The 21105-nt window shown below is 46.5% G+C and overlaps 2 protein-coding genes and 2 non-coding genes across 5 annotated transcripts; 3 read left to right on the top strand and 1 right to left on the bottom strand.

The window, feature by feature from the left end:
* The first annotated feature begins 1585 nt into the window (after positions 1-1585).
* Positions 1586-12848, top strand: DDX39B (DExD-box helicase 39B). Of its 2 annotated transcripts, none has more exons than XM_070456800.1 (11): positions 1586-1695; positions 2922-3266; positions 4447-4574; positions 4855-4947; positions 7152-7335; positions 8425-8543; positions 10800-10931; positions 11643-11752; positions 11854-11998; positions 12132-12279; positions 12625-12848. In XM_070456800.1, exons 2-11 carry the CDS (start codon positions 3056-3058, stop codon positions 12639-12641), a joined length of 1287 nt encoding a protein of 428 aa, XP_070312901.1. In that variant the 5' UTR covers positions 1586-1695; positions 2922-3055; the 3' UTR covers positions 12642-12848. The 2 variants fall into 2 exon arrangements, with proteins under 2 accessions (XP_070312901.1, XP_070312902.1); XM_070456801.1 differs by lacking the exon at positions 1586-1695 and adding an exon at positions 1920-2338.
* LOC139031622 (small nucleolar RNA SNORD83) lies at positions 2392-2470 on the top strand. Its single transcript, XR_011484130.1, has one exon. It is a non-coding gene; the product is annotated as a small nucleolar RNA SNORD83 (small nucleolar RNA).
* LOC139031623 (small nucleolar RNA SNORD83) lies at positions 7394-7470 on the top strand. Its single transcript, XR_011484131.1, has one exon. It is a non-coding gene; the product is annotated as a small nucleolar RNA SNORD83 (small nucleolar RNA).
* Positions 12849-12870: 22 nt separating the features above from the next.
* On the bottom strand, positions 12871-14483 carry MCCD1 (mitochondrial coiled-coil domain 1). The gene is made up of 2 exons (XM_020907683.2): positions 14113-14483; positions 12871-13362 (listed from the first exon to the last, which is right to left on the bottom strand). Exons 1-2 carry the CDS (start codon positions 14272-14274, stop codon positions 13174-13176), a joined length of 351 nt encoding a protein of 116 aa, XP_020763342.1. The 5' UTR covers positions 14275-14483; the 3' UTR covers positions 12871-13173.
* Between the last annotated feature and the right edge of the window lie 6622 nt (positions 14484-21105).

Consider the following 21105-nt stretch of genomic DNA (forward strand, 5'->3'; position numbering starts at 1 on the left):
ATGGCATCACCGACACAATGGACATGGGTTTGGGTGGACTCTGGGAGTTGGTGATGGAGAGGGAGGCCTGGCGTGCTGTGGTTCATGGGGTCGCAGAGTCGGACACGACTGACTGACTGAACTGAACTGAAAATTGCTTTGTTTTCCTTCATAGCATTTATCTGTACTTGACATGTCTCCCCTACTAAGTGAACTCTGTGATGATAGGGCTGTTCATTGCTATGTACCCAGATCTTAGGATAGCACTTGACGCAGGACTGGCAGCTGATAAATGCTACTGAAGAAAAAAGATATTGTGTGTTGGAAAAACTGCCCTTCTGTAACATCATCCTGGAATCACTGTTATTTCTTTTGGCCACAGAAAACGAGCCTTGAACCAATGAGGTTATCTGTAGTGTATTTATTAAGCACTCTTTAATCAGGGAGATGGGATACAGTAGAGAATAAAGAGGTGTCTACGTTCTGGCTCTGTCACCTTGTTAGCTGTATTACTTTGGACATGTTGATTTATTTCTTTGAATCTCTTTGCTTGATACAGAATGAGAATAATGGTACACCTTGGTGTTAAATGATTAAGTGATAACAGGTAAAGGGTCAAACGTTTGTTATCAGTTGTTAAGTCACATCTGACTTCTCTAGCATATAAAAGCGAGGCGAGAGATATCAAATGTTTCATTCAGTAAAAATATCCAGGATGAACCAAGGGAGGGGTTATTGGGTAAAGGGTTAAGCACATTTTGGTTGAAATAACAACATTTATAAAATATTATATAACACTCAGGTTTTCCTGGTGGCTCAGTAGGTAAAGAATCAGCCTGCAATGCAGGAGACCTGAGTTCAACCCCAGGGTGGAAAAGATCCCCTGGAAGAGGGCATGGCAATCCACTCCAGTAGTCTTGCCTGGAGAATCCCATCGACAGAGGAGCCTGGTGGGCTACAGTCCATGTGGTCGCAAGAATCTGACACGACTTAGCGACTAACCCAACAGCATGTAACCCTCATGCCCTAATATTTATCGTTAACCCTTGGGGCAGAAGCTAGACCCCCAGTCCTGCACTCAGTGGCTTCAGAACACCTTCCTGACTTACAGCCCAAGCCCACGGCCCTTAAGACATCAGATACATCAGCCAACTATTACTTTGGGTAAATGCCGCCCACCAGCTCCAAGACTGGGGAAAAGGTAAGGGGTAGGATCCGTCAGAACTACTCACTACCCACACCTGGCGCTGGCCGTTCCCTAACCAGTGCCCCCAGGTCACCTTGACTACCGGGCCAAGGACCCCGTGGGAACTCGAAGTCCCGCCACCTTGGGTCCTCCTGCGCCCGCGGAGGGGTGCCCAGAGAGAATACCTGAGTGGCAAGAATCTAAATGGAGAGGCGCGGCAAAGAACTGGACAAGCGGGAAAAAATATAACAATGGGAAGGATTATAGTTTCCTTGATGTGTTTCTGGTAGTAGCGAAGGAGTAAGAAGTGGCTTAAAAAATTTTTTTTTCACGCAGTCATTTTCTAAAGGCAACCCTGGAGCGCGCTGAACTACACAACTGGGGAAGGCCTGTCTTCCGGTTCTTTGCGCCTGCGCGCTCGCATCAACGAAGGCGGGAGGCCGGGGTGGAGGGAAACCGGGAACCGGAAGTGAAGGCAGATTCCCTTCTTCGTCGCTGTTGCAGCCGCCATACGTCTTTGCCTTGCTCAGGTAAGCTTTGGCCTTCGGCACCATCCGCCTCCATCTGCGTTTCTTTGCGGCCATCCTGCCGCACAAGCTCTTGATAGCCCTTGTACAGGCCATGGTCTGATTGCTGCAGTCTGATTGGGTCGTTAGTTCCATCGCTTGCATCTTTTTCGAGATGAAGAAAGTTTGGGGGGGAGGGAGGGAGGGAAGCTGCGGGGGGGAGGGGGAACCCAATCCAAGATGGTGGCCCCGGCGCCATTGTGTTTTTTTTGCTTCTCTCTCCTTCGGTGGGCCCCTCGATTACTCGAGGCCCCAGTGACATTGAGAGGCGGCGCTAGGCGTCCTCTGGTCCTGGGTATTGGTGGAGGGCGGGGTCTTCTCACTTTCCCGCTTATTTCTGGGTCCTGGGTCCGCGGCGGGAATACCAAGAGGAGCCGGCTTCTAGGCCTACCTGGACATTTCTCACCTCGATTTGCCCACCGTTATTTGGAGCACTTCTAAATGTGTACGGGTGGTGTCATTGTGTGTTTTTCGGAAACGACTCATACCTGAGAAGTAACGCAACGGTGATGTGACTGATGGAGGAGTGGGTTTTTTCTCCTGGCCGAGCCATTCTCTAGCCCCCACCCTCCTCCGCCACCATCACCGAAGGATTTTTTACGCGCAGGTATGAAGTGTCTGAGGAGTGGGAGACTGGAGTGTTGGGAGAGATGGATGGCAGCCACATGATGTTTCCATTTTGAAAAGTGAGCGCTTTGCGCAATGACGACCGTAAATCTATCACCCTTGACTGATGGCTGCTGTCGACACCTTGAGATATAGGGAAAGCACAAGGTCTTTAATTGATAAATTTTCATTTTATCACTTAACATTCTCCAGTCTTGTAAATTGTTAGTAGTAGTCTGTTTTTTATGTGTTTTTAGTTTTTTTGTCCTTACTGCTGTCCTGGAGCAGGAATTTAGAAGCTGACCTTGCCTTTCTAGCTTTCCGGTTTCTGCTTCTCCGATCCTCTTTTTGGGAACCTATGTCCCAATCACCACCCCTGGGGAACACACTTTTCCCATTCCGTATGTTATGTTTGCCTTTTGTTTCTTTGTCTTGTGTTTTCTTGTTACTTTTTTTTCCTTTGTTACTTTTGTTTCCAGGTACATGTGTCATAGTTTAGGGAAAGAAGAGTGTGGGGATGGACAGGATAGATGGTGAAGGCTCTGCTCATGACTGATGTCTCCTCCCCGTTTTTTCCCCCCCAGCTCTTCTGTCAGAAACTAGTGTGTTTCTTTTCCTCTTCTGTTCCTCAAGCCCCCCCTCCCCTTCCTCCTCTTGTCTTCCTTTATTCTGCGTTAACCCATCTGGAGACCCTTCCCCTTCGCCTGCCGGCTCAGTTATGGCGGAGAACGATGTGGACAATGAGCTCTTGGATTATGAAGATGATGAGGTGGAGACGGCAGCTGGGGGAGATGGGGCTGAGGCCCCTGCCAAGAAGGATGTCAAGGGCTCCTATGTCTCCATCCACAGCTCTGGCTTTCGTGACTTCCTGCTCAAGCCAGAGTTGCTCCGGGCCATTGTTGACTGTGGCTTTGAGCATCCGTCAGAAGGTAAATTTCCTGTTGGGCATAGAGTACTCATTGGTGCTTTAAGGATACAAGAAAACAGATAATAGTTATGGTCCCTTACAGATTTATATATTGGATAGATCAGGAAATAAGTACCAGAACCTATTTCAGCAGTAGAAGATGTTGATATAGGTTAGTCTTTATTCATGATAGTATGTAAGTGCTAGTGATTTCAAGGAAACTTAGAGTGTCTCTTCTCCTTGTCTCCTTGTTTTAAATTTTTTCTTTTAATTTAAAATTTTCAAAGAGGAGCTGTTTGGACCCTTGGACCAAGTCAGCTCTGGTCTCTGCAAACTTTTATGGCTGGTCTAAAGATAGCTGGCTTTTGGGTCAAGTACCAAGTTCTTCCCTGGTGGCTCAGACAGTAAAGCGTCTGCCTGCTATTTGGGAGACCTGGGTTCAATCCCTGAGTCGGGAAAATCCCCTGGAGAAGGAAATGGCAACCCACTCCAATACTCTTGCCTGGAAAATCCCGCGGACTGAGGAGCCTGGCAGCCTACAGTCCATGGGGTCGCAAAGAGTTGGACATGACTGAGCAACTTCACTTTTACCAAGTTCTTCATTTTGCCCAAGGTTGCACAGTTGTGTCATCCAAAGCATGACAGTCTGAATAGGAGAAGTAGCCTGTGACAGGCACTCAAAAATCATGGATTGTTACAGATTAAGGAACATTGGGACAGAGGAACACCTAAGATGACCAATTGGTAGATGCCCAGAGGGTTGATACAGGACTTTGGGCCCTGGAGTTAGAAGAGGCTGATACTAGAAGGAACTGGGAAGGTCTTGATTTGGGAATCACTTTGATCGAGGGACTTCCCTGGTGGCTCAGTTGGTAAAACGTCTGCCTACAGTGCGGGAGACCTGGGTTCGATCCCTTGGTCAGGAAGGTCCTCTGGAGAAGGAAATGGCAACCCACTCCAGTACTCTTGCCTGGAAAATCCGAAGGACGGAGGAGCGTGGTAGCCTACAGTCTATGGGGTTGCAAAGAGTCAGACACGACTGAGTGACTTCACTTTCACTTTCACGGAGCAGAGAGAAAGGGGTATGGAAATTGACAAGAATTAAGAATTGAGTGGTGAGAAATGGGTTTGGCCTGGTGCAAAAATGTGGTGGAGTTCTCTGGAGATTGGAGTCTAATTTACCTTTTCTTCCCTACTTCTAGTCCAGCATGAGTGCATCCCTCAGGCCATCCTGGGAATGGATGTCCTATGCCAGGCCAAGTCAGGCATGGGAAAGACAGCGGTGTTTGTGCTGGCTACACTGCAACAATTGGAGCCAGTTACTGGACAGGTACACTTGGGGAGAGTGCTGGGCAAGGCATCTTGGCTAGTAGTATTCAGGAAGGGTGTTGTCTCAGCTACATGATGCTTTCAGAGCTGTGAGTTCTTGATGCTAAGGTGACCTTTATCGTTCTTGACTGAGAGCCCTGGGGAATATTCTGTAGTAATCATGGGGTTAATGATTTAGATCCGGAATTGTAGCCACTTGTGATCTGCTGGGTATGCTTTTGTGACATCCTTGGTGAAGGGATATACTGTCTGTGTCTCCATCTACTGTCCCCCCACCCCAGGTGTCTGTACTGGTGATGTGTCACACTCGGGAGTTGGCTTTTCAGATCAGCAAGGAGTATGAGCGCTTCTCCAAATACATGCCCAGCGTCAAGGTAAGCCAGGGTAAGAGACTTGAGGGAATGAGGGTGTGGGGAGTTGAAGGCATTGGGGACTTGCTAGATCAGTAGTCTTCACGTCACACAGGTATTAAATACCTGTACACAAATAAACGTGTAGGACATAGTAAGTTCCTGCAACTTAGGTGTGTAAGAGATTTACGTTTGGATGTGAATTATACTTTTAGAGGTGTCTGCTATATTCTGATTAAGGAGAAACTTGTTTTGCTTTTTTAAAAAAATTATTTATTTTACTTTACAACATTGTATTGGTTTTGCCAGCCATTTTCTTGAATCTGCCATGGGTGTACATGTGTTCCCCATCCTGAACCCCCTTCCCACCTCCCTCCCGATTGTTTTGCTTTTTAACCCATTGTATTGGTATGTGTATACGCTGTGTCAGTGTGTATCTACACTGTGTCAGTATGGGTGTGCATTGTATAGCTGTGATATTCAGGGTGTGGTTCCCAGACCTGTGGTTTCAGTGTCACTTGGGAGTGGTTGGAAATGTAGATAACATGGGTTCCACCCCAGACCTATCTAGTATGAACAAGATTCTCAGGTAATTGTGGAGTTTGAGAAGCATATGTATATGCTTGATGTATTCTCTTTGGGTGAAAAAATATAGTTTTGTTCAGATTAACAATTTCCTCCTTAATTATTATATTTAGAACTAGGAATATTTGAGTAGTAGCCCTAAATTTAAAGTAATTTGTTTAAAATAGTAGTACTTGGGCTTGGTAAAATGGTAGTTAATCCAAAAGATCTTATGATGAATTTGTGTTCTCCTGTCTAATCATACTTCACAGAGTACCACTTGTTAACTTTTTTTTACTTCTGATGTTTTGTGAAACCAAGTATTAGGCACTATTTTCTCAATTTATCTTAAAAGCCATTTTGACTTTTCATGTAAGACTGTTTAGCTTGTTTACACTGTTCTTTTTCCCAGAACTTGGGGAAGCTATTTAATTTTCTAAATATAGTCAAAGCTCTATGTGTATGTGTCAAGTATATCTGTGTTCTTACATTGTCAGTTTCGTTAGCATTTACTTTCTGTCCTTTTAGCAAGTAGTCTTGTTTATAGGTTGAAAACAAAACAGTTTCCATTGTTATGACTATGAAAACGTTTGTTGTTGTGCTCAGTAGAAAGCTAGGATGTAGTTCCACCTCTGTAGGTCTAATTCATCACCTTGTGGACTCAAAAGAGGATGTTTTTGGTGTCAAGATCAAATATAAATTTGATGAGAGAGTCTTTTTGTCCTTCTGCTCAATATTATGCTTCAGTGATTTGATAAAAGAGATTGGGCTACTTCTGCAGAATGTCCTACCTCTGGATTTGTCTGGTTACTCTCCTGTGGTGGTGTTTTAACTTGTTTTTCACTCCCAGTGTTTCCTGTAAACTGAATTTTTTTTTTCTTTTTCTTTTTGCTGTGCCACCTAGCATGTGGGATCTGAGTTCCCCCACTAGGGGTCAAACCCATGCTCCTTGCATTGAAAGTGCAATAACCACTAGACCGCCAGGGAAGTCCCTAAACTGAAAGTTATGTTTGAAAGCTTAACTGATTCAAGTTAAAGATTTTTGGCGAGAGTTCTTCATAGATGATGCTGTATATCTCCTGTTTTGTTGCAAACCACTTGTCCCACAATTAACGGTTTTAGATTTACCCTAGACTTAGGGCTGTGACGGTCTGATCCCTTGATTGGTCTCCCCCTTTTGAAACTAAAAAAGCAGTTTCTGATGCTGTATTAAAGGCTCAACAGCCATTTCCCTAATGGTTTTAAGGTGGAGTAACATGTGTAGCCTAAATAGGGTTTATTCAAAGGAATTAAAAAATCTAGGGTCAGTTAGGAACACTTGATAGCCGTGAGCTTTTTTTTGGTACTTGACACTGTTAATTTCTTGCCATCCTCATTTTTACAGTGAAGCCTGGCTTTGGAGTGGAGAAGGAAAATTGTTAGATTAAGTCAGAACTAGATACTAGTCCTCAGAGCCATGATCAGCCATGTACTTTAGAACAGGTCACTTTTGTTTCTTAGATTGAATGTTTGGGGGATATGATACTTCAGATTAGGTGATCTCATGTTCCATTTAGCTCTGAAATGTTCTGAGGATTGGTTTAGAGCAAATTGAAAGGATGGGAACCTTGGGAAGGTTGACCCGACCCTTCCTTGTAAAATATTGTTCTCTTCTGGGTTGGCAGGTCGCAGTGTTTTTTGGTGGTCTGTCTATCAAGAAGGATGAAGAGGTGCTGAAGAAGAACTGCCCGCATATCGTCGTGGGGACCCCTGGCCGCATCCTAGCCCTGGCTCGAAATAAGAGCCTCAACCTCAAACACATAAAACACTTTATCTTGGATGAATGCGATAAGATGCTTGAACAACTCGGTGAGTTGTCCCAGTCGGGCTGGGGCTGGTCTAGTGATCTGGGAAGTTGCCTTTTGGAGCCAAATGATGCTTATTTGATACTGGAGCACTTTAGTGCCAGGACGACTCTTAATCTATCACCCATGACTGATGGCTCTGGCTTCCCTGGTCAGTCTCTCTTAGGCTTGTTAACCTTCCTTGTTGATCAAGGAGAAGGGTATCATGTTCTTCCTTTTTGTGGTAGATGTTTATCTTTGAGAGGAGGGACTTAGCTGATCTTGGACGTTAGTCACACCACCATTGTGTCCTTCGTAAATCTCTATAGTGGGTGTCACAGGGAAGAAAATGGAGCTGGAAAAGGAGACAGTCTGCTTGTTTGGCATCCTCAACTCAGCGTGTATCATCAGATTTATAGCTGAATAAATGTTTCGACTTAAGTTCTGGAATGAGTGTGGAGAATGTGTGTGGGAGTCTGTGTGGTGTGATGTTCCAGTGTGCCAAGTGCTATGAAGAAAGGAAGATGTTTTATGAGAACTCAAATTTGGTGAATGAGACTAGGGACGGGCATATACCCAGGGATAAGTCATTCCAAATGATCTTTGGCTATTCTAGATGGCGAGCTATAAAGTGGGCTCCAAGTAGAGATGTCATATTTGCCTGACTGGATAGGACAGTGTGATCCAGAGGAAGCGTGGAATGGACTCTGACAGCTGGAATGTAATAGGTGCGCGATATTGGTAGACAGTTGGAGCTTGGGGAGAGAGGAGTAGGGAGAAGGGCTTTGTAAGGACTTAATCTTTGTAAGCCTCTGCAGTGGGCTTTATCCCCATTTTCTAGTTGTGGGCTTTGGGGTTTCATTTAATTTCTTGTGTGGTTAAAATACACGGCTGGAACCTGGTCCATAGTCACTGTTCTTCCCGCTGTGTTATAACCCTGGACATGATTACATGGTGGTTGGAGATAATAGAGTAGAGAGAGACCCAAGGCAAATCTTAACCCTGACCTGCAACTCTCGGCTCACCCATTTCCAGCAGTCCTTACCTGTCTCTGATCTTCATTTATGATATATGTCTCTCTTCTACTATAATTTTTTTTTCCTTTCTCCTGTAGACATGCGTCGGGATGTCCAGGAAATTTTTCGCATGACCCCCCATGAGAAGCAGGTCATGATGTTCAGTGCTACCTTGAGCAAAGAGATTCGTCCAGTCTGCCGCAAGTTCATGCAAGACGTAAATACCCTTCTACCTTCTCTCCCTCCACTCCCCGCCCGCTGCCTTCTCCCCCTCCGCGCCCTCTTCCTCCAGACTCCCTTGTCCTTCAAGTGCCAAGAAGGGGGCACGTGCCCATTTGAAAGTGATGACTCCTTGAAGAGACACACAGAGGCAGAGACAGTTAGTGTTAGGGTCTGCGCGGCGCCAGGGAAACTCCGGAAGACTTGGTCGGGTTAATGTGAGAGCGGGTAGTGTTCGACTTTTTTTTTTTTTTTTCATCACAGCATTTTTGAACCTCTTCTCCCTTTTGGGGGTGGGCAGGATTTTCTGCCCTACTACCCACCCATCGTCTTCTACATACCCCCTACAGCCACGCACCCTCAAGGTGGCATCGTGCATACAGCTGGAGCCTTCTGCTCCCCAAACTCACAACCTCCCGGTGGCAGGAGAGCAAGAGAGGGACAGACAGATGGCAGGGCATGTCCAAAAGAAGAGCAAACAGCACACATGAATCCGCTCCCTCCCCACCTCCAGGGGTGGGGGCCTTTGGCACCTCAATCCCCGAGTCCATACTCCTTCCTACCCGTACCTCCTCGCACCCGTCGGAACCTCGGTTGATGTGAGCCGGCAGCAGAGAAGCACCGTGGCACGGCGGGGGAATGCGGACGCACCCGGCGGTGGATGGCGGCAGCGGAGGCCGCGGGGAACCTGACCAGGAAGCTGAGGACCAAACCAGCCTCTTTTTCCGTTCCCGGTTTTTTTCCTGAACCCAAGGCGTGCCGTGCTCCCTGTTTCTTTCCATTTGTGTTGGTGGGGAGGGGTGTTTTGAGTGGGGTGGTAGATTTTTTTTTTCTTCTTTTTAACTCTCTTAATATTCAGAGGGATATGGAAAAAGTAAAGTGAGGAGCTCCACTTGGGTGTAACCAGGTGGTGGTAGGGTCTGGGCTAGGCAGGCCCTTGTGTAAGCAGTGGAGTGTGTTCTTTCCTCCCTCCCTGCTGTGCTCCTTCCCGTGGGACCATAACTCTTACCTTTAGCTATATTTGGGATTCAATTTAGATAGGAAGGAAGCCATGGAACTTCTCTTTGGAAATCCTTCCTTTGCTAATCTGCATTCTGAAGTTCGGCTTCTGGTTTTCTCCTATAACACACTTATCCTTTCCCCAAATCTTGTACCCTGGGGTTTTATGTTAACCATGGCTTCATGGTGGCTCAGATGATAAAAAATCCACCTGCAATGCGGGAGACCTGGGTTGGGAAGATTCCCCTGGAGAAGGGAAAAATTACCCACTCCAGTATTCTTGCCTGGAGAATCCCCATGGACAGAGGAGCTTAGTGGACTTCATTCCATGGTGTTACAAAGAGTCGGGGACAACTGAGCGACTAAGCACAGCACACAAAGGGAAATTGGGTTTTAGAGTTGACTTTTGTGCCAGTTACCACTTTTTTTTTTTTGGTAAATGCTATCTACCTTCCCTTCAAGGGTTGTGTTTGTGTGTGTTTTGTTTTTAAAGATGACTGAGTAATTCTGCTGCTCTGAATTTGCTTCTTAGCACCACTCATTGTACCTTCCTCGTAACACTGTAGATGGTTTAATTTTTCGTTCAGAGACCAATCTCATCTAAAACTATTTCCTTGTGGTCTGAGGGCAAGTCGCTACTCATCTTGAGTAATCTTTGCCTCTCTTTTCATGGCATTTTGACCTTAAGCCCATTGAAGCATTCTGATCTTCCACCTTCCTAATGGAGATATGGGAAGACATTTACCTTCCTTATGGAGATATGATTCTCCTAGTTGAGAGATTATTCGAATGCTGCTCTCCCCTCCTCTCCCCCGTATTAAACCAGCTCGGGTGGAATTATTCTGACCTCGAGTCGCTGTTGCCGTGATTTCCCAGGTGTTTGCATCATGTTCTCGCTTTGAGAACCATTTCCCTTTGTTTCTTTCCTCCATCACCTCTGTTTGAGGTAATGGCATCTCACCGTTGGATGGTTGGACTCTGCCCTTTTCTCCCTGCAGAGTTCTTTCCCATAACAATTTTCAGTTGGGAAATTTTAAAACTCAACTGATAGGAAGGAAATCAGATCTAATGTACAAAAGACCACATTAAATTGTGGGTATTTTTGGGGGTGGGGCTGGGTTTTCAATCTTCTCTCTTCTCCCCATCCCCCCATGGGGTGTATTGGAGATCAACTTCCTCCACCCCCCCAGGTTTAACCCCCCCACTCTGCCCTCCTCCCGTTCCCCACCCCTTCCCTTCCCCCTCCCCCCCCCAGCCAATGGAGATCTTCGTGGATGATGAGACGAAGCTGACGCTGCATGGATTGCAGCAGTACTACGTGAAACTGAAGGACAACGAGAAGAACCGGAAGCTCTTTGACCTTCTGGATGTCCTTGAATTCAACCAGGTCAGTTGTCCAAGGTCCAATAGGGAGAATGAGTACATCTCCAGTTGTTGGCAGAAACCTTTTTATTGAGGAAGCCATGTATGCCATGTGAAAGAGAATGGTGGAAAAATTATTTTAAATGAAAGAAAGACTTAGGGGCTAAGCGTGAGCATGATGGGAACTGCTTTTCTGTTCCATGCCTGACACAGAAAGTAAATCTCAAATTATAAAATCCTTGAGTCTTAATAAAGTTGGTGAGATTCCCACAATAATTAGACATGTTAGGTTCTTAAATTTGTGTTTTGCACTGCTCACCTAGGGAGAAGTGTTTCATCACTTTACCTGTTATGTGATTTGCCTGCACTAAAAATCATTTTCTGTAAGCTCTTACTGTGTTTGATGTTTTGGTGAGTTGGGAATATTGGTCATATCTTTCCAGACTTCAGTTCAGATTTTTACTGTTCTCGTGTGGCGGCTTCATTCTTGTCTCCTGGTGTATCTGGTAGTTTTGGTCACTGTTTTCTACATCCTCTGCAGCATGTTTGTCTGCTCAGGAAAAGTCAGAGCCAAGGGGGAAAGACTTAGTATTTAGAGCAGAAGAGGAAGTATGTGATGGGGACTAAAGATTTCTTTTAGAAGAGTGTAATTACTGAGAACTCCTGCACGTAATCTTTCTCACACCCACATGGACGCACATCCCTCCAATCTCATACACACCACGCACGCACACAGGTGGTGATATTTGTGAAGTCTGTGCAGCGTTGCATTGCTCTGGCCCAGCTCCTAGTGGAGCAGAACTTCCCAGCCATTGCCATCCACCGCGGGATGCCCCAGGAGGAGAGGTGAGTCAGAGATGGACAAGATGTTTTGTGTCCTTGCGAGCAAAAGGTACCCTTGAGAGAAGAAAATCTCAACACTTTTTCTGCTTTCCTTTCTCATAAAGGCTTTCTCGGTATCAGCAGTTTAAAGATTTTCAACGACGGATTCTCGTGGCTACCAACCTGTTTGGCCGAGGCATGGACATCGAGCGGGTGAACATCGCCTTTAACTACGACATGCCTGAGGATTCAGACACCTACTTGCATCGGGTAAGCCCCACACCTGGAAGATATCCCAGTGTCCTTTCCCACCCCTTCAGTTTCTTTATCTTGCATTTCATCCCTCCTTTTGTGTGTCTTCCTTCTGTGGGACCTGCCCATCCTATCACGTGTCTCCTTCCAGGTGGCCAGAGCAGGCCGGTTTGGCACCAAGGGCTTGGCCATCACATTTGTGTCAGATGAGAATGATGCCAAGATCCTCAATGATGTGCAGGATCGCTTTGAAGTCAATATAAGTGAGCTGCCTGATGAGATAGACATCTCCTCCTACAGTGAGTAATGATCTCATGAAGCTGCTTCCCCCAGTCCTTTAGATGCTCTTCATTGCTTAATGGGTTTTTTCTTAAAACCCCTGGTGCATGGTGGCCACTTGACAAGTTCATCATCCATATTTCTGCCGCCCCCACCTTGATGCTCTGTTGGGATGTTTAGTTGACCTGTGTATGGGGGTCTTTTCTCATCAAATTATTTCTCTTTCTGTACCCCCAGACCTATCCTCTGACCCCCACACCACACAAACATCTGGATGTGTTGGGAGAGGGTTGTTTGTGCCTATTTTGATTTTTTTAAAAAACTTTTTCCCACGTTCTAGTCTAACTGCTGCATTTTCTCTTCAGTTGAACAGACACGGTAGAGGACTCACCCACCCATTCTGGAATGTGACAGTTCCTCTTCAGGAGACCATACCAGGCGTGGGGGTGAAGGAGACACTACTGCTACCAACCCCGGACAGCCCCAGTCCCCCACCCCATGACTTCCCTCTGGCATCACCACCACTCCTAAAGCCCATTTCCCTGATTTGTCAGAATTTTTTTTTTTTTTAACAAAACTAAAAAACTCATGTGTCTGTGGTGTCTATAAGCGTTCCATCCCTTTATTGGATTTGGGGTGAAGTTGTTCTGGGGGACATAATCCAGAGTAAATTCCTGTGGGGACTGTGTGCCCTGCTGTGAGCTGAGGTCACCGGGAGGTGTTGAACTGCGATGTGAGTGTAAACACTGCAGAGGCCATGACTTCTCATGACTATCCAACTTCTGGATCTTTTGTGGCAGTTTCTTCTGTTTTCTTAGGGCCTGGGAGAGGCTGGGATGTTGCTGATCCAAGGGCTGGGGAGGGTGGCGTGCAGTTTTCAGGGCTGGAGGGTGAAGGGGCCACTGGTGGAAAGCTTAGGCGACTTCTCCTAGGCTCTCTCTGTGTCTCCGCATCTGTTCCTTTAGCTTCTGTGTCTTGAGCACCAGGGCCTGGGCTTCCCAGGCCCCCTCTTGCCCTTCCACCAGGGCCTGGTACAGCTCCAGCTGCTGCTCCAGCAGCTCCTCCACCTGGGCCAGCTCAGCTGTGGGGCGGGGCTGGGGCTCCTGGGGGGGTGGGGGTGGGGGCAGGGCATTAGGGAGAGGTCATCAGCCAGAACTGAGGGCTGAGGCTCACTGGAAGTCAGGAATTCTACCTCAGCCCCATTAATTTGAGGTCATCTTACTGCAGAGCCAAAGCAGTTTCCTGTCTTGGGCATAGTCCTGGAGTGGGGTGTGGGGTGGTGGTAGTTAGAGATCACGGCCCAGGGGCTGTAACTGGACTTGAAGGTGCATTTGGGAAAGGGAGAACTGGCTGTCCCAACCCTCCTGAGAAATAATTAACTGTTAGATGAGGGGATGTTATTCTGTTAAGGACTCTGTGAACTGCAAGGAGGGTAGGGTGCAGATAGAGGGTGTCGGGGTTGTGAGTGGGGTGGGGGCAGGGAGGGTGCTTTAGGGAGCTGAGGGTTGGGACTAGGCTACAAGCGTGGGCGGTGGGGGCATGTGCTGTGCTGTGCTTAGTCGCTCAGTCATCTAGGACTCTGCGACCCCATGAACTGTAGCCCTCCAGGCCCCTCTGGATAATCCATGGGGATTATCCAGGCAAGAATACTGGAGTGGGTTGCCATGCCCTCCTCCCAACCCAGGATCTTCCCAACCCAGCATTGAACCCAGGTCTCCTGCACTGCAGGTGGATTCTTGATCATCTGAGCCACCAGGTCTGCTTTCCACTGACCTGTGGTGACATGGAGGGGATTCTCTGCCCCCCGGTACAAATTTGCCCTCATGTCCTCCACCTTCCTTGGTGCCACTTACCCTGGAGGGTGACATCTTCCCACTGCGTGTGGAGCTTGTCTCTTCTGTGCTCCTCCTGGGACCCTGGGAACAGCACCTCCAGGAGCCCTGAAGTGTGGGGGCCCAGGATGGCAGGAGGAGGTGACGGCAGCATCGGGAGAGCCAGACCAGAGGGAGGACCATGGTGGGTGAGGCAGGGAGCTGTCTGAGCCACCTCGCAGCCACCAGGAACTGGCTCCCTCCGGGCTGTGGCCTCGCTTCAATGCCTGGCCCTGCCCCTGCCCTGCTCTATTGCACCCACCTGCCTCCCAACCTGGCCCCAGAGTCCAGGAACTCAGGTTCCCTAGTGTGAAATTGTTCCTGTCAGGAAAAATTTGCTTTAGAACTCTAGTCCCCAGCCTACTGTGTCTTCTGTCAGTAATTGTTAGCACTGTGTTTCTTACTCATTCCTCTCAGTTCTGCAAGGGAGAATGAATTACGTTACTGCTTGGCAGATGAGGAAATGCTCAGAACTTCATTCAGCACTCACTCATTCAGCAAGTATGGGCTGGGACCTGCTCTGGGTCAGATGTGCTCAAGGCTCCACAGCCTGTTGGAAAAGCCTAGGTCTGCCAGACTTAAAAGCTCATACCCTTGACCTGGCTCAAGTATTTTCACTTTATTTCCCTTTCCTCTTCTTGCCGGTGACCTTTCTCTTGTCCCTGTTGTGCATTGTACATTGTTGGGGTTTGCCTCCTCTGTTAAGTCAGCACCGCACACAGGTACCGGTTTCAAGCTTGGTTGAACTGGTGAGCACTCCCATCGAATCTGCACTAGAACAAAAGCCTTGTCCACTCACTGAGGCTTGTATACTGGACTTCCTGCAGTGTGTCCTGAAATGTCCTGTTGTGGCTAGAGGGCACAGCCATACCCCTGGCTCACAGAGTGGATGGTTCCAGCTTTGATCTTCTAGGAAAAAGTAGGTCCTCAGAAAACATGCCCCAGAAAGCAAGATTGCTGGACAGTGGACAGCTGTAGTTTCTCTCTGGGACATCACACTGAATTTGGAGGAAGATGGCCTCTGCCATAGTGTGGGGGTCAGAGGAGCAGACAGACCTTCCTGGAGGTCAGTGGTTCTTGAACTTGGGTTGAAGCAACTTGAGATGAAGTCAGAGATCTCTGGGTTCCCCATTAGTTGGCAGGTACCCATTTTTTAGTGGAAAAAGAATGGAGAGTTCCTGTACGATTTTGGAGGAGACAAGCCTTCCCTCTTCTCTCAGTGATAGGGTTATATGTAGGGGCTCATTTTTGAACTGCAATGTGTGCACAGCTTAAAGTCTTAATTGTTGAGACATAAAAGGCCCAAACTACTGTTGTTACAGATAAGGGAAACTAGTACAAGTTTAGACAAGCCACAAGTAACATTGAAGCGAAACTAAGCACATTTATAAATTAAAAGCAAGATTAGCAGCTATTGAGAAACTTCTGTAAGACAGTCTAGATGATGCACTAGTAACAAAAGTATCCTACCTGAAAATTAGCCATATCAATCATCTGAGTTTCTATTTCAGGTTATGAACTCCAAAATGGACTAACATTCAGTGATTTGCAGTAGGCAGTCCTAAGCCATGAATTATAGTAGAATCTGGATTTGGCTTTGTCTGTGAGAGCTTAAGAAAAAACTGATATTTGGATCAGTTCAGATCTATTGGATGAGCTGTGGATCTCATAGTAATGGAAACGAAGGGATGAAAATAGATAAATGTAAACCTAGACTTATGTTACTGTATATATTTATTTTTGTTATTCCTGAGGGGCTAATAGTCTTTTTATGTGGTGCAGTTTTATTTATGTCTCATAGTCTTAATCAAATGAGAGGTCTGGCTTGGCCTCTGCAGGAGGGGCCTGTCTTCTGCCAGGGACAAGCAGAGGATTATGGGAGGTGTCTGGCACAAGGTCGAGGGGCTGCTCTGCTGATTCCACCTTTACTGTAGCATCCCGCCCAGTGGATGGGCAGGCCTGGGGGGACTGATGTGAGTCACGTACCCTTCATGTGAAACCTGGGGAGATGGGTACTTAGGTATATTTAAGTTCACCCACTGCTTTAATGTGAGAACTTTACTGAGAGGCACTTTTTGTTCCTGTCACAGGTGACCTTCATGGTTACTTTTCAAGAGAACTTTCTCATTTCACTTTTTTGACATGTGAATGTCCAGTTGTTCCAGCACCATTTATGTATTCTATTCCTGGGTTCTCTGTCCTGTCCACTGACCTACTTGTTTTTTTTCCCACCAATACCACATTGTCTTGATTAGCATAGCTTTATAGGAAGTCTTGAACTCAGGTAGGGTTTTCAAGTGTCTACTGACTGTTCTATAGTGTACTGACTGTTCCAGCTCTCTGGCCTGGAATCAGTTTTAGAATCAGTTTGTCAATACAGGCATTCCTTGGAAATATTATGGGTTTGCAGACCGCTGCAATAAAGTGAATATTGCAATAAAGTGAGTCACATGAATTTTTTGGTTTCTCAATTTAAATATATAAAAGTCATATTTATACAATGTGTGCATGTGTGGGCTCAGTCACTAAGTTGTAACCCCATGGATTGCACCCCACCAGGGTCCTCTGTCCATGGACTTTTTCCAGGCAAGAATAGTGGAATGGGTTGCCATTTTCTTCTCAAAGGGATCTTGCCCACCCAGGGATTGAACCTGTCTCCTGCATTTCCTGTATTGGCAGGCAGATTCTTTATCTCTGAGCCACTGGGGAAGCCCATATATACTTTATACTGTAGTCTGTTAAGTGTGTAACAGCATTATGTCTAAAAAAGCAATGTGCATACCTTAATTAAAAAATAATGCTGTTGGGAAAATGGCGCTGATAGACTTGCTTAACACAAGGTTGTCACAAACCTTTGATACGTAGAAAATGCCAGTATACTTTATTTTTTATGGAAGTATAGTTGAATTACAATGTTGTATTAATTACTATACAGCAAAGTGACTGGCTATATATATATATATTTTCATATTCTTTTCTATTATAGTTTATCATAAGATATTAAATATAGTTTCCTGTGCTATAAAGTAGGACCTTGTTTATCCATTCTATATACACCAGTTTGCATCTGCTAATTCCAAACTCCTAATTCAACCCTCTCCCACCACTCTCACCTGATTCTATTTCTTTTTCATAGGTTCATTTGTGTCATATTTTAGATTCCACATATGGATGATATCATATGGTACCTTTCACCCAGCTTCCCTTAATGTCAACATCTATCAAAACTATGTTGAGACCAAGAAACTAAGAAGTTAAAATTGGTACAATACCATTAGCTAAGCTATAGACTGTTTGGATTTCACCAGTTTTTCCACTAATGTCCTTTTTCTGTTTCAGGATCCAGTCCATGGTACCAGGCATTAGGTTGTCATGCCTCCTTAGTCTCCTCTGATTTGTTGAGTTTCTTACTCTTTATCTGTTTTCATGAACATTTTGAAGAGTACCAGACAGAACGTTTGGAGAATATCACTCAGGTTGGGTTTGTCTAATATTTTCTCATGATTAAATTGGGTTTATGGGTTTTAGGGAAGAGCACGGTAGATGTGAAAGGCCTTTCTTATCACATCGTATCAAGGGTACATGATATCAACATGATCTTTATCTGCCAAGTTTCTCCACTCAGTAGTAGTTTTTCCCTTTCCATTCTCTATTTTTGGCTTCCCAGATGGCTCAGTGGTAAGGAATCTGACTGCCAACACAAGAAACACAGGAGATGCAGGTTCGATCCCTAGGTTGGGAAGATCCCCTGGAGAAGGAAATGGCAACCCATTCCAGTATTCTTACCTGGGAAATCCTGTGGACAGAGGAGCCTGACGGGCTACAGTCCAAAGGGTCACAAAGAACCTGACACAACTGAGCGACTGAGCACACAGCACATTCTATTCTTTGGAAATGAGTCACCAAGTCCAGCCCACACTCAAGGGGAGGGAAATTAAACTCCACCTCCTGGACTGGGGATTCTCTTCATATATTACTTGATATCCTTCTGTAAGGAAAGTGTGTCCTTACTTTCTCCCTTTAAAATGTTTTCCAGTCATTTATGTATTTCAATATGAACTTGAATATTTTTTTAAAAATTTTATTTGTTTGGCTGTACGAGGTCTTAGTTGTGGCATGCAAACTCTTAGCTGTGGCATGTGGGATCTAGTTTCCTGGCCAGGTATCAAACCCTGGCCCCCTGCATTGGCAGCATGGAGTTTTAGCCACTGGACCACCAGGGAAGTCCCTGAACTTAATATTTTTTATTTTGGGTTATAATCCAATATTTATTGTTATTTTGCTGCTGAAATTGTTCCAGCTTTGTTCATAGGGAGCTTTTTCAGGTTGGCCTCTGTGTGCCTTTGACATGCTCCATATTGGGGAATTGCCTTCCTTTCTGGCATTACAAGGCATTCCAGGCTCATCTTGTATTTTTTTCTGTCTTAAGCCTACAATCAACTATTTTTCTAAAGACCCATGGTTCCTTTTATTGGAGGGTGTTTTAGCCAAGATCTGGATATTGAGTGCTCATTTCTCTTCTCTAAAGAGGACAAAGTTTCCAAGAGCTGCCCAAGCTCATACAGGCAAATGAGAGGCTATCCTTTCGGCGCCACACTGGAGCTTATTTAGTGCAAACTTTACTACCCTACGAAATGGCCAGTTTGCCATATGTGCCTTCATTCCTTAAAGCTTCTGTTTTGGTTTTTTATTTTTAGCCTGTAGGGCTGAAACATTAATAATTTAATTTCCTGATATTTGGAGACTTCCCTGAAAGAAAAATTTCAAGTTTCATTAAGAATTTCCACTTACAAAAGTAGAGTAGTCAAGAGGAAAAGATGGCAGAGGGAGGAATCAGTTACATTTTTCTTCCATTCCTTCTGCTCTTTACACGTCCCTGGGCTGGGCAGGGCATGGGGAAGGATGGCTCTCGGACTCTGAGGGAAAAATAATGATATGGAATCGCCTTTCCCAAACCCCTTGATTTCTGCCGCCTTTCTTGGTCACTTCCCCAAACCCCTTGATTTCTGCTCTGTCTGTGCCCATCCTCTCTTCCAGTCGTTGGCCTGTTTCTTCCTCCAACCTCAGCTAGAGCCCAGCCTCTTGCCTGGCGCCTGCTCCTCAGGGAGAAGTGAGCCATTCTTACCACTGGAGGGCAGAAGAGAAGAGAGGTCAGGTCCTGGGGATGGGGGAGAAGGTGCTGCAAGAATCGCTGGTAGAGAATGGACATGTGGACCAGGGAGGGAAGGGGAGGGTGGGACACACTGGGCGATCAGGACTGACATATATACACTACCATGTGTACAACAGATAGCTAGTGGGAACCTGCTATAAAGCACAGGAAGCTCAGCTCCGTGCTCTGTGATGACCCAAAGGGGTGGGTTGGGGGGGGGCGCCCTGAGAGGGAGGTCCAAGGGGGGGGGATACATGAATATATATGGCTGATTCTTTTCATTGTACAGCAGAAAGTAACACGACATTGTAAAACGATTATATTCCAATTAAAAAAAAAAAGGTTAGAACTGGAAGGGCTTTCAAATGAGGGTGAAATGTGAGTGACCAGAGGGCAACTGAGGACATTTCCACCGTCTCCACTGAGGAGGGAAGGGAGGGCCCTTGGGTACAGCAGCAGAGAGCCTTGCCCGGGTCTGGATGAGATTCACCCCCACCCTCACCCATCCTCTGACAACACCTCATCCCACGTCACACTGAGGGGCCCCTTCAGGCCCAGGTGCTCCACCAGCCAGAGGTATCTCAGGTCTTCTTCAAGGAGGACCCCCACAGCAGCCCAGCTCTTGTAAGTCTTGTCACCCCTCCACGGCGGGGCCCTGAGTCCTGAGTTCATCGTCACTTCCCTCCCTTCCTGTAGCCGGGTCAGCACTCTGCCGACAGTTGAGCCTCTCAGAGCGTGATTGCCCTCAGGGTCCCCGTTTGTTGGTGACCACGACTCTGGGTGGAGGGCGAGGGGGGTGGATCCAAAGAGAGAGGGCAGAGAGAGGGAGGGGGAGTCCCACCTCACATCCTGCCCCACCCCCAGTCTTCCTCCACAAGCAGTGCCTTCTCCGTCCCCCACCCCAGGACTTTCAAAGGCCAGAGCAGGAAAGAGAGACCCAGGACTCCACACCTTTCTGTAAGAAGTCTGTTCACAAGGGCGCCCACCTCCAATCCCACTGCAGTTTTACTGCCCACCTGGGGCAGTCCTGGGTATGCAGAGGGTGATCCAGCAATGCTCTTCCTTCACATATCTGCACGACTCGGTTCCTCACCTTCAAGTCTGCTCAGCTGTCACCTCCATGAGGCCCATCCTGACCACCCTCTTTTAAAGCACCACCTCTCCCATCACCTTGCCTTGACTGTTGACTTTGTATTATTTTTTCTCTGTATCCCCTATCATTTTCTAACATACTGTGAAGATATCTTTCCCCAAAGAGGACCTCAACAGCACCGCCCCACATGCTGTTTTACAATTGACCTCTCCATCCCCTGTCTACAGCTGAGGGCTAATTCCCCTCTTCTTGAATCAACAACCTGTAAGCATCAGGAAAGCAAGTGTTTTGCCTATTTTGATTAAATAGCCATCAGTCCTAGAACAAAGCCTGGCACAGAGGCACTCACTATTTGTGAAGGGATGAATGCTGTGACAAGATTCCTTAAAGCTGGGTCTGAGGCTTGGAAGAGGGGAGTTTACTCGTGTTTGGTTTTGGAGGTTGTCTTAGTCTGCTCAGCCTGCCATAACTAAATACCCCAGGCTGGGTGGCTTAAGTGACAGAAATTTATTTTCTCACAGTTCTGGAGACTAGAAGTCCAAGATCCAAGTGCTAGGAAATTTGGATTCTGGTGGTGAGGGCTCTCTTTTTGGCTTGTAACTATCTGTCTTTTCGCTATGTCCTCACATGGCCTCTCCTCTGTATAAAGTGGGGGTGGAAGGGAGGAGAGCACAAGCTGGTGTCTCCTTTTCCGAACTGCAAGCTTTACCAGACTGGGGCCCCACCCTTA

This window comes from Odocoileus virginianus, chromosome 27, assembly GCF_023699985.2.
Source record: "Odocoileus virginianus isolate 20LAN1187 ecotype Illinois chromosome 27, Ovbor_1.2, whole genome shotgun sequence".
NCBI classification, from domain to species: Eukaryota; Metazoa; Chordata; class Mammalia; order Artiodactyla; family Cervidae; genus Odocoileus; species Odocoileus virginianus.

What these genes read in the sequence shown, in the direction of transcription:
- DDX39B (XM_070456800.1), top strand. Translation starts at nt 3,056, where the DNA reads ATGGCGGAGAACGATGTGGACAATGAGCTCTTGGATTATGAAGATGAT. An exon ending in CTTTGAGCATCCGTCAGAAG is followed by an intron (nt 3,267 to 4,446) that starts GTAAATTTCCTG and finishes CCCTACTTCTAG; the next exon opens with TCCAGCATGAGTGCATCCCT. An exon ending in GGGATGCCCCAGGAGGAGAG is followed by an intron (nt 11,753 to 11,853) that starts GTGAGTCAGAGA and finishes TTTCTCATAAAG; the next exon opens with GCTTTCTCGGTATCAGCAGT.
- MCCD1 (XM_020907683.2), bottom strand. Translation starts at nt 14,274, where the DNA reads ATGGTCCTCCCTCTGGTCTGGCTCTCCCGATGCTGCCGTCACCTCCTC. An exon ending in GGAAGATGTCACCCTCCAGG is followed by an intron (nt 13,363 to 14,112) that starts GTAAGTGGCACC and finishes CCACCCCCCCAG; the next exon opens with GAGCCCCAGCCCCGCCCCAC.